At 33.7% G+C, this 13,191-nt stretch overlaps 1 protein-coding gene across 1 annotated transcript; it reads left to right on the top strand.

Moving 5' to 3' along the window:
- The first annotated feature begins 2,414 nt into the window (after nucleotides 1-2,414).
- LOC132561809 (bridge-like lipid transfer protein family member 1) lies at nucleotides 2,415-8,477 on the top strand. Its single transcript, XM_060226508.1, has 7 exons — nucleotides 2,415-2,550; nucleotides 5,105-5,356; nucleotides 5,649-5,822; nucleotides 6,130-6,315; nucleotides 6,517-6,645; nucleotides 7,800-7,935; nucleotides 8,270-8,477. Exons 1-7 carry the CDS (start codon nucleotides 2,415-2,417, stop codon nucleotides 8,475-8,477), a joined length of 1,221 nt encoding a protein of 406 aa, XP_060082491.1.
- The last annotated feature ends 4,714 nt before the right edge of the window (nucleotides 8,478-13,191 follow it).

The raw sequence follows: 13,191 nt of genomic DNA, 5'->3' as shown, positions 1-13,191 counted from the left end.
CTTAACATATTACTGGAGTATTCACATTTTTACATATTTCTGGAGTATTCACAAAGACAAGTATGGATTGATCCACCCTAAAAGGATGGAAGAGTCTAACATGTTACTCCAGGTGAAAAGAAGTAAGCTAGATGTTGATTGGCCTCATTGTATAAATAAGTGACTTTATTTGACAGCTGGACCACCCAGAAGATAAAGACAGATGGACGCCTGTCCATTGACAGTAGCGGTCATCGTGATCTCAAGATCTGTGCCGGGATGGTTAGCTCTCACTTTGACTCCAGAGGTGGTGTTGTTGGTGGAACAGTGGACCTCAACAATCTAAATGCATTCTGTGAGTGAAATATCACAGCAGACATATTTTATCCCATGTTATTAAGATAGCCTGTATATATTAATAATATTAGTCTGTGTATTCATGTTCTGACTGATATAGCTGGTAGATAGGAAATGGATGCAATATTATATACATGGGTTACGCTTATAAATCATGTACATTCATCTGGGATTTCACAGTTGAATGGATGTTGCTGATGCTGAATTTTGCCTTCAATTTGAAATTAACTGATGTACTTCTCAGAGAAAATGGTCTCTGTTATACCCCTTTCCCGTAAATTAAGGAGTGGAGAGAATCACATTTCCTCCACCAATCACTTCTGCTATTTCAGACAGAAATGTATTTAAGAAGCATTGCTTATTGGTATATAACTGATATGAAATGTTTAAGAGAAGGCCAGTTTTTCATGATTCTTTAAACTTTTTGAATTTATTGTGGATATATTTTATTATTCATACTTAGTGTATACAGGTTATTTAATCCAGAGTATTACCTGATAGGCCTTGAAATATTCCTCTAGCTGACCACACCTTTTCATTATAAAAATAATGTAGAACATTTTCAGTAATCAAATATTCATATAAAATTTCCAAATCCTTGATGGAGTTGTACACTACATGGTGAAAAATTTGTTACATGTTTAATGTCTATGGTTGTATTTAGCCCTTCTTACAGTGGGTGTCAGACTAGCCTGGATGTAAGGTTTGTGAAATAGTACATCTTATATAGAAACATTGTCACATGTTTAACACCATTTGTGTTAAGTTGAGGTAAATGAAGACCCAGAGTTGGGGAAGGAACCAAACCACAAGGCGGGATTGGGGTTGGAAGCCATGGAACTGAGGCTTGATTACATGGGTACAAGTGTCCTGATGGCTCGGCTTAGCTCCCTCGATACCACACTCCGTGACGAGTGGCATGTTGACACCAACAATGAGTTAGACACACCACTGGCTACCAAACGGTGAGGCAATTTTCTAATCCTGTTCATTTCTTTTATGGAATTATTGACACAGCATCAAAGACCATTTGGCCACAGCATCATATCGTACTTCAACTGGCACTAGGGTCTCATTGGACACCATCATATTTCATAACCACATGTAGGCACATGACTATATTGAACATATTTTCATGGCAATTGCGATTTTATACTCTCATGCTTAAGTGTTTACCAAAATGTGTCACCATCTTTTCATATTTTATTTCACAACAACCACTAAAGACCTTTTAGTCTTTTAGCCTTAATCTTCTTTATGTTTGTCAGACAAAAGATATCACATGTAAGTGTTTATAAATCAACAATGCTTCGTATTCAGGAATCTTTACATGGGACTTTGATTGGATGGATGACATTTTTTAGAATCTAGATTACTGAGATGGTCAGATTCATTTTCACTGTTGCTATAAACTTTGTTAAGCTTGAGTACATGTAAAATCCCTTTCTGTTACACTATTCTAATATATTTGTTTCCAAACAGGCCAGCATTCCTGTTTGCCCACGGTGAGTTAGGCTGGGACCAGTTCCACCTGATGTTGTCTCGCTCTACCACACCAGACATCATCAAGATGATTGCAAAGATTGAAGAGTTTATCACCATGCAGTTCACCAGCAGTAAGAGGGTGCTATCTGCATTTGGACCTATACCGGGCAGCAGCAAGACTCGAATCAGCGAGAGGAGGAAACTATCACAATCCAATGATAAACATTTTTTAGTTGACATTAATTTACATTTTATGTTGTGGGTATGAAAAATGATGAATAAGAGAGATTTGTGTTTGGGTCATGATCTATAGTTAAAACATCTGTAGACTATATCCTGAAATGGCAGAGAAGATTTGTTAAAATATTCTGTTTCATGACAGAGTTGGCTATTTGTTTGGAGGAAACTGATGGATGAACCATCTTGTAATCCAATGATAAACCCTTTTTTTCACACTGATAATTTACATCATTTAGGGAGCTTTGATTGTGGGTATTTCATGCTGAAATTTGTAAGATGAGAATAAAGACCTTTTGTTTGGGTAGATCACAATTCCTGTTTGCAGTGAGTAAACCACACCAGACATCATCAAGATGATTGCAAAGATTGAAGAGTTTATCACAATGCAGTTCACCAGTAGTAAGAGGGTGCTATCTGCATTTGGACCTATACCGGGCAGCAGCAAGACTCGAATCAGCGAGAGGAGGAAACTGATGGATGAGGCCGAGAGTATGTAATCCAATGATAAACCTTTTTTAGTCACGACATTAATTTACATTTTATGTTGTGGGTATGAAAAATGATGAATAGATAAGAGAGATTTGTGTTTGGGTCATGATTGGCTATAGTTAAAACAACATCTGTAGACTAATATAGATTTATCCTGAAATGTTTTTTAGTGAGTAAATCATTTAAGCTTTGATAGAAATATTTTTTAGTTTCATGCTAGTAAGAAGAAGAAAGACCTTTTGCAAATTGAATGAATGCATGTTAAAATATTCCTGTCAAAGCTTATCATTGATTTCTTGGATAGGATTCAAAAACAAAAATAACAAATAAACGACAGATTAACATGTTTATTTTTCTTCAATTGACAATGATGCCAAATTAAAACTGCGCCATTATGTTTGAATGCAACAAAAATTTCGTTTGATCTGCTGAAATTTTCGTGCTGATGGGACTTCTTTCGTAACCGGCCAGAAAAGACTGGAATAACCGAAGTGGTATAAGAAAGATAATTCTAGGTTGAGAAGGTTTCAATTTAAAGGACAAAAGCAACATAAAATGTCCTAGAAATTGTCTGACCGTAGATGGTATCAGACACAATATCATTTTATCCTATATGGGCACCTGTTGCTTATATAAAAAATTGTTAACATTATATGATTAATATATACTGTAAATCAATGCTTTTTTTTGTGGAGGATTTATTTTTATTGACTTTGTTGTGACTCTTTGAATTCAATCTTTGAATTAATTTTTCAATGAACTTTTAAAGTCAGTATAAACGAACTTAATGAGCAATACATATCAAGGAAATTAAATTAGCCATGAAAATTTTTTTTTTTAATTCAAGTTTTTCTCCATAACACATACAACTATACAATCTCACCTCACAATGATCCAAATTTGTGTACACACATACATTTTAGTAGCATACTGTACTGTACAACTTACACTTAATGATATCAATTTGTATACACACATACATTTTAGTAGCATACTGTACTATATAAGTTACATTTAATGATATAAATTTGTGTACACACATACATTTTAGTAGCATACTGTACTATATAAGTTACATTTAATGATATAAATTTGTGTACACACATACATTTTAGTAGCGTACTGTACTGTACAACTTACACTTAATGGTATAGATTTGTATACACACATACTTTGTAATAGTATACTGTACTATACAACTTACACACCAATGATATAAATCTGTATACACACATACTTTGTAATAGCATACTGTACTATATAAATTACACACAATGCTATAAATTTGTATACACACATACTTTGTAATAGCATACTGTACTATATAAATTACACACAATGCTATAAATCTGTATACACACATACTTTGTAATAGCATACTGTACTGTACAACTTACACACAATGATATAAATTTGTATACACACATACTTTGTAATAGCATACTGTACTATATAAATTACACACAATGCTATAAATCTGTATACACACATACTTTGTAATAGCATACTGTACTGTACAACTTACACACAATGATATAAATTTGTATACACACATACTTTGTAATAGTATACTGTACTGTACAACTTACACACAATGATATAAATTTGTATACACACATACTTTGTAATAGTATACTGTACTGTACAACTTACACACAATGATATAAATTTGTATACACACATACTTTGTAATAGTATACTGTACTATACAACTTACACACAATGATATAAATTTGTATACACACATACTTTGTAATAGTATACTGTACTATACAACTTACATACAATGATATAAATTTGTATATAGAGGTATGTTAGAGGTACACATGTATATTGAACTTACATCTTACACATAATGATATAAATTTGGTTACACATGTAGTTAGTAATATACTATATTTTCACAAGTTGGTAACTTAACGTATAGTTGTATAATTTTTATTTTAATCAGCAGATTATCTTAACTTAATAACTTATTTATAAAAATCCATTTGTTTTTTTATCTTTTCTTGTTTTTTATATGTATATGCATATATTCCCATATCTTCTATTTTATTATAATAGTTCATGTATTTTTTCCCTTCAGAAATTGTAGGTACTGTATTTTTCAACTTACAATAGTAAATAAAGTATCTCATGAGAATTAGTAAAAAATTAATTTCATATCGGTGTTCCATATCTACATCTGTTACACCAAAAATAAAGATTTTTGGATGCCTAAGTAAGGTTATTTGGTATTTGTTTTCTAACATTTCCATCAACAAAAGCCAAAATGTTTTGACAACACTACATTCCCAGAACAGGTGAATGATAGTTTCCCTCTCATTTATACAGAAGGTACATCTTTCAGTTTCTGTTAGTTTACATTTCATTAACTTTGTATTAGTATACAATATATTGTGTATTATTTTATACTGAAAGTTTATAAGTTTTGTATCATCAGTTACCTCCTTTGGCATGATATTAATCAGTTCCCAAGTTTCTTCACTGATATAGCCATGAAAATTGAGCCCTTGAAAATATATGATTTTAGAATAAATATTTACTTTACTAGGCTGGGACATCCGTCACCATCGTCACTGGCAGAAGGCTTTAGAGCTCGTATCAGGCTGTCGCTTCAGTATGCTTCCCACTATCATCCCTAAAGAGGGCACTATCCTGGGAGGAAACATGACTCTCCGCGGAAACAACCTCTCCCTCGCCTGCTTTCATGGGATCAATTTTAAGTCCAAATCCTGGGCCATATTCACAGTAGATGAGCCATACATTTTCTTTGCAACAGAAGCACAAAAAACACCAGAACAAGGTGTGTATTGGTATTAGATGTATTTTCTACCTTGCCATGAAATGGCTGGTACATGTAGAAGTCATAATCTGTCATACTGACCAGCTTTTTATAAGGATATTGAATATATTTTGGGTGGAAGTTCTTTTAGGTCAGATATTGATGTTATTGACTTAAACGTGAAAAGAGAAAATGATTATTGCTGCTTTTATTTATGGTTATAAACTCCATCTTCGTGTAAGTTGGAGGCAAACTACAGATAAAGGTCTATTTGATTTAGAGAAACGAAAGTGATTTAACTGGTTTTATTCAGCTGTTCATGTTGTGGAGGACCTGACATTCTACATTGGTCATGAACTGACTGCCCACACACGTAGTAAGAATATGGCCACCATCTGTAAGCTGAGCCGTGGCCACTCCATGCCACCAACATTCACCAGTGTCCAGCAGTGGTTTCACTATGCCTTTGCCACGTCAGAGGTTAAAGGTCAGTCAAGACATTTTACTTTTTCCTTTGTAAATTCTGATAAATTTGATCAAGGGTCAGATCTATGATTTGCCAAACCATAATAAGTATTACCTATACAATGCTGTCACACATATTTTATATTGAACCTTTCAGGATTACCAGATAAAAGAGGAAGTTTTCACTGTGTTAGGGCAATAACTGATTCTGTTTTGTTGTAGTGGCAACATTGAAAATATCTATTTATGTACTTTTTTCATGGTGATCTATGCAAAATTACCTAAAAGTTTTACAAGCCATGAACCAAACTTTTACATATTACTTGTAGGGTTGGACACATTTCCAGAGATGTCCAGAGAGAGTGGGGATCCCCAGGCAGACCCCTACAAGTCGGCACGGAGCAGGAAAGCCCAAGAGTATAATCACGACACGGAGATCATCTTTGCTTTCCCATCCCTCCAGATGCACCTCAAAACTATCCATGAACAGGCTGAAACGGAACCACTACCAGAAGGTAGGTATATTTGTGATACGTATATCATTAAATAAGTCATTAGGAATTCAGAGCATACGGAACACTATCAGTATTTCATGATTCAGACCACAAAGACTGGTTGATTATACAGATAAATGGAGAGTAAATGTTTAATAGTTATAAAATATTTTTATGGACCGGTGAAAAATAAATTGCATGTGAATGTCCTTACTATTTCAGATCCAAAGCCTCAAGTGGATTGCAGCTTTGTCACAGAGTTTGAGGACCACATTTTTGTTGCTATGGATGCAGAGGTTATCCTCTTTCTGCATGACCTTGTCTCTATGTACATCAAAGAAAAAGACAAAGGTAAGTCATGCTTAATAGCAGGTACATCACTAGTCTCTATTTATATACTGTAGGTTGTCCTTTCAGAGTTTTATCTGAACCACATAGCAATCAAATCATTGATCAAGAACCAGGCTGTGGCACTGTATCAGCAAGTATTGGAATGAACATTAACAAAACAAAAGTGTTCAAATTTTTCTTCTTCCATCTGAAAAGGTGCACAGAATTTGGATAAAGTTGATGGTGATGAAAGCCTCAAGCCTACTTATGACTTGTCTTTTTTTGTTCTCATTCTGATAGCAGTACATGTGTTATGTTCCTAAAATACAGAGGGAATAAGATTTAATGACTCTTTTAGCCTTTCCCTAATTTTTAGCTCACCTGGGCTGAAGGGCACAGGCCAATATGGGAAACTGAGCAAATTCTTTAAAATCCTCCTCTATCCTGTAGGAATTATTGAATTTTGCAAATATTTTGTTTGGAGTATCGTTTGATGAAAAGAAATATATTTTGTTTGGAGTATCGTTTGATGAAAAGAAATCAGTTTTGAAGTTTCGACCCTTTGGGGCAGGAGGGGCATGGCCCAATGAGGTAAACAGAGCAAATGCTTTAAAATTCTTCTTCTATATGAATACCTGGATGTTGTCCTAATTTTGCCTGAAGCATGCTTTAGTGAAGGTGAATCAATTTTGTAAAAATGGTGGATCTCAGCCCTGTAGGATGGAAGGAATAGGGCCCCGTAGAGGAAATACAGCAAATTCTTTAAAATCATTTTGCTTATGAGGGAATACCTGGATCCTGTTCCAATTTGGTTTAAGACGTGTTTGGGTGAAAGGGATCAAAGATGCTTGAACAATGGGTCTGGCGCACTGGGTCAGGAGGGGTGGGACCAGAAAATGGAAATACAGCAAGGTCTTTCAAATCCTTCTCATGTGTGAATTGATGACATCATTGGTAAAGAGAGTTTTTACAAACAATGCATATAACCCCTTTTTGCAATTAGATAAAAGTGTTTTATATACCTTTTCCCTTAGTTAAGATAAATCAATTTCAGCAAAATATACCAGGTGAGCAATGCAGGCCCAATAGGCCTCTTGATTTCTGAATCAAAATGAAGCCATACTCCTGATCCTTTAAAGGAATTTAGGATTCAGATTGTCTTTATTATACTTAAGGTACATATGGTTCGGGTCCAAAGTCTGCAAAATCTCCGGAGTCGGAGAAGAAGAGGATAACACATCCCACAACAGCTCTGAAACAGGACTGGCGTGAATTTGAGTGTAATACATGGCATGTCGAACCCACAGTTAGGTATGTGCACCTAGTCTGGAAACAGCATTGTTTTAAACATTATGAGAAGAGAAAGAAGTTAAAGAATGAAATACCTTTCTTTTACCACGAAATATGTTTTAAATGAAACTTATGTATCTCAGCTTTATTGTGTTGCTTATTCAGATTTTCAAATTGACTTCTTGATAATTAGGAATTAAGAAACTGGTAGTCAATATAGACTGCTTGGGCCTCTTGTTTACAATAAATCTTCAGTTTATAATCTACTCAGGTATCTATTATTAAATGTTACCATGAGGATGGACTGTTATTCTTCTGACCTTTACCTTAATCTACTTTTGACCTTTACCCTTAGGCTATTACACTGGGCTAGTAAGCAGATTGACCCTGTTGGAGTGGACTATGTTCTACAGAAGCTGGGCTTCACTCATGCAAGGGTCACAATTCCAAAATGGATGCAGCGTGGACTCCTTGACCCCATGGACAAGCTCACCTCCTTCCTTGTCCAAAATCTCATTCTTGTTCTTAAGGAAAAACCAAAGGAGGATGAGGAGGAAGACTGAACAAATCTGGAAGATAGGATTACAATACTGAATTCAGATGAGGAAATGTTCTTAGAAATTCAGAGGTTGTCTGTTTTGCTATCTCAGCACTTGAACAAACAGGGATATTGACCATTTATGCTTTATTCTTCTACCAAACACCATGGTTGTTTTTGTCATCATCATCTCACTGAAAACTGTTGTTTGAAAGGTGGTAGTAATGTTATTTAGGTTTACATACAACCATGTCAAGTACTCCATGACTCTCACACTTCCAAACCAAATTTATGTGATACAGTGCAATGCTTGTTTTCACATAAGTGATGGTCATTCAAGTTGAAGGCCAGTAATGGAAATGAAGGTCATTCAAGTTGAAGGCCAGTGATGGAAATGAAGGTCATTCTAGGTGAAGGCCGTTTCTGTCCCTCCATAGTTAGATATCAATAAACCTATTTTGATATTCAGGTAGTATGAGATTAGTATTTGCACTCCTTTCCCATTCCTTCATTCATCCCCAACCTTCATTCCATCCCAACCCTACCCCTTTCCCAACCCAGGAAGAATTTAGTCGGAGAGGTGTGTATTTGGACTGAGAAAAATCTTAAATTCCTCCACGATATTTTCTTTTCAATTTCTGAAACACTAATTCATTTGTAATGAGATCAATGGTGAATGACCAACTGTTAAATACCATGACTTATTTTCAATTTAAAATACTCATGACCTCAACCCTGAATGAGCTGTTCAATGTATAATGTATACTTTTATAAAGTAGTTGCTTACAGCAGTAGATGCAGATTTTATGTTAATAGGTTTTTTCTGTACATAAAGCCAAACCTTTAAAGATATGCATATTTCTATAATACACATTGAATATTTATACTGTATGTGATATATGGAGGATGTGTAGGAGTTATCTCCCTTCTAAATCGAATTCATATTGTTTTGTATATAAAAAATTCAAATTTATTCAATTTATTTATATTGAGTAATAATGACATCTTATTCAGTTACTAAAATAAGTTAAATGTGTTACTTAATAAAAGGAGGAAACAGTTGTAGTTTTAGAAAATAAGGGTGATGAATAGTAGTAAATGAGGACATATTTCACCTCCTTTTTTAAATAGTGAGATTTTATTTTGATTTTTTAAAGCCATGTATACATGACAGTATTTTTATTTTTTTCTATAAGATATATCTAATGGAATTCATTGCATAACATATTAGCAGGAAAATAAAGTCATAATAGTAGAGGGGATCAGACCATTAATTAGATGTAAACTCTGAGTTGCTGTACCGTTTCAATATATGTACATACATTCGTGTCAAAGATACTGATTTCGGTCAAAAAAATGACAGCATGTGTTCAGATGAATGTGATACAGTTTCATTCTTGTAAAAAGTTTCCTTATATTTTGCAAAGTCCCAATTCCTTAATGCAAAAATATAAGTGTACAAAAATCACTATTCATGTCTTGTGGAACTACCAGAAAGAATGCCAACATGTAAGTCTTAGTTAAAAATCAACTGAAACACTAATACACGGACCATGATGATTTTACTGTAAAGTTTTTCGTTGTTTCACGGTTGCTAGCATCAAACTTAACAAAAAAGATACTCTTGTTATCATGTCAGTGGTTTATATTTCTAGATGGCTTTCTGGTTAAGGAGTATTCCATGTTAGTCACAACATTGTTGATCCTCAAATCCAGTATTTCAGATGACTCACATTCTGGCTATGTTTGCTGGGAGCGATTTCTGTGGATATAGAAGTTAAAGTGTATTCTGAAAGTCAGCTTTAAGATATTTATTATGTACATATTGTAAATATAATCTTTTGTTGTGAAGATTTTGCTTAAGTAGTCTTGTGTAAGGTAGTAGAAACATGGACATGTTTCTGATGTTGTTGTACACACTGTATATATATTTTAATGGACACATGTGATTCGAGGTAATTTGTGACAGTCAGATGATAGTCATGTACTTTGGACTATATGTGCATGTATTTCCTGGTAATATGGATGATATTAATGCATATCCATTACATTTTAAATAATTGTTACAACCTTATATAATAATATATACAACACACATTATGATCTCACGTAACACATCCCTTGAAATTATTTGTCAAACATATTTTATTATTCTAATTTTTAATTTTGTTATTCCCCTGTTGTTGCCCCTACCTAAAAACTGTTAATTATGTGTACTCCTTCCCCTAATCTTCCATGTCATTATGATGTATTTACAAGATGTGTTCATACATCAAAATATATTATATAAGTTACTTTCATTTTACATAATATCTATTTTCATGTAAATTCCTGTTCAGCATCAAATGTTCAGTGAAACCCAAACTACTCTGGAAAGTGTTTGTTAAAGACAGCAGAACAGTTTGTGTGTAAGACATGTATTACAATCACACTGATACATTTATTTTTAGTATTCCCATAGATGTATCTTTTTGTGTATGATTAGCATAATCTTACTTTTTGTAATTCAGCATATATATTTATGAGAATCCTTAATACATATTCATGAAAGTCCAGGACGCATATTTATGAGAAAATACATATTTATGAGAATCCATCATACATATTCATGAAATAGCTTATTCATAATTGTGAAAATTACTTGTACATATTTATAGAATCCTAACAAAACATATTCCTGATATCATCTGCACAGTATCGACATAATAAGATATTCATTTTGGTTTTTGATACTATTTCATGAGAATTATTCCTATTTGAATAATTTTTATTTAATAATTTGAACATGTTGGATCAGTGTTCTCGATATTCACATGTCATAAACACAGGAGGAAATATTTCTATCTCCCAAAATAAGTCTTTCTGATACTAGATATAACAGTAAATTAATCTCTGACACTGGGAGATATTTACTGTGGACATTGATTGTAATACATCGATTCATTTATCATTGTGTACAGACATAGAATTTTCCTCGTGGACATTGGAATGAATGTGTTGTGTATATGCATTTGATTTGAAGAGTGTTCATTTATCCAGTGTTACAAGTGTATGCATTGAAATTTTGACTTTGCAGCTGTGTGGGCATCAATTAAAATCACAGTTGATGTTGAGGTACATGTAGTGATGGCCTGTATGTAAAAAACATTTGTGTTGTAACAGAGGAGTCTTTGACTTTAGAACTGCGCTTTGATTGAAACAGTGTGAACATTGAAGCTAATATCCATGGTGATATGGTGGTTGGATCATTGCGGTAGTGACATTATAGAAGTAGGTGTAAATAATAGTATAGACAGATGTTGAAACAGTAGATGGATGTGAAATGACTTCGTAAAACTACTCAATTTAACATTTTGTGTCATATAAACCATTCATAGATTTAAAACCTTAATTTTAATTCATTCTAATTATTTTAAAGAAACCTGCTACTGTGCATACATAAGGTGATGCTCATGTTTTCATTAATCAGAAAGAGCAAAGTCACATGTGAACATTATAAAACAAGAGGTACTCTTGGCAAGTTTGATAAACTTCAAATCATTTTGAGGTGTCATCTCCTGGCTATGGGTGGTGGCTTCATTAATGAATAACATATCTTTTAGTTATTTACATAGGTTTTACTCACTGACTTGGAGAGCAGCAGGAATGTCTGTCACCATTTGCCACATATACACCCTTCCAGGTATTCAAATTTCAAATATTTCAAATTATTTTTATCTACAACTCTTCATCTGTCTGGCTCCCATTTGAAATGTGATAGGCCTGTGCTTTGAAAAACTTTTGTATGACTGTGACTTCAATTTTGTGTTCCCCCCACCCCCCCACCCCTCAAAAAAAAAAAATAAATAAAATAATGCTTTTACAGCTCTCAGTAGTGAATATTTCAAAACTTGTGGTCACGTCTTTATTCAGTCATCGACCTTTTTTACATAAATATATATTTACAATTGTGATACAAGCTATCAGCTTATATTCATCACATCACTCTTGTTGGTCTGGATAGATACAGACGAGGGGTCTCACTGTGGATGGGCAGGTGACTCGATACCTTTTCATGCCCATTTAGGGAAGTGAACTGCAGATGTCAAGGTGAAAGGTTAGAATGTTACCACCCAACCACTCGTAGGTCTCTGTTGATGGGTTGAAAATTTCATATACACATCACAGTATATTTTATTGATTGAAGTCCTTAGTACCAACAAGTAAGATTGGAAATATCTTGCATCATTGTAAGAAATCATTGTGAAGGTCGTTTGGACGACTTGTCAGTCTATTTGGTCAATATAAAAACAAAATGGCAACCATCTATGTAACTGTGAAATCACAGGACTTCCTACGTTTGAATGTGAGGTGTTTTCTGTGAATTAAAATTGTGTAAATTCTGACTTTGCTTCACAATTTTCTTGATTCAAATTCTGACATCATTACTTACTAATGATAACACTACTAATTATTGTGTTTGAATCACAATATTTCTTGTGGCTTTGAATGTCAAATTAATTTTGTCTTTTGTTCATTAATCTACATTAGAGGTATACAGGGTTGGTATGAATGGTATGTACACTTCTTCAATAGAAAGAGAGATTTTGGAATATGGGGATTTGTTGGTTTCTGATTTTTCCAACTTTGTGATTAAGTGTTATAGATAACAGATCTTTCTCTTACTTTCATGCAGTTATAATGGGAAGAAAACTTAATAAATCAGAATAATTCATGATCAGTGTAGAAAAATATTTGGT

The sequence above is a fragment of the Ylistrum balloti genome, unplaced genomic scaffold, assembly GCF_031769215.1.
Source record: "Ylistrum balloti isolate Yb309-2 unplaced genomic scaffold, AGI_CSIRO_Ybal_v1 Utg371282, whole genome shotgun sequence".
NCBI lineage: Eukaryota > Metazoa > Mollusca > Bivalvia > Pectinida > Pectinidae > Ylistrum > Ylistrum balloti.
This window is presented reverse-complemented; position numbering and strand designations above follow the sequence as displayed.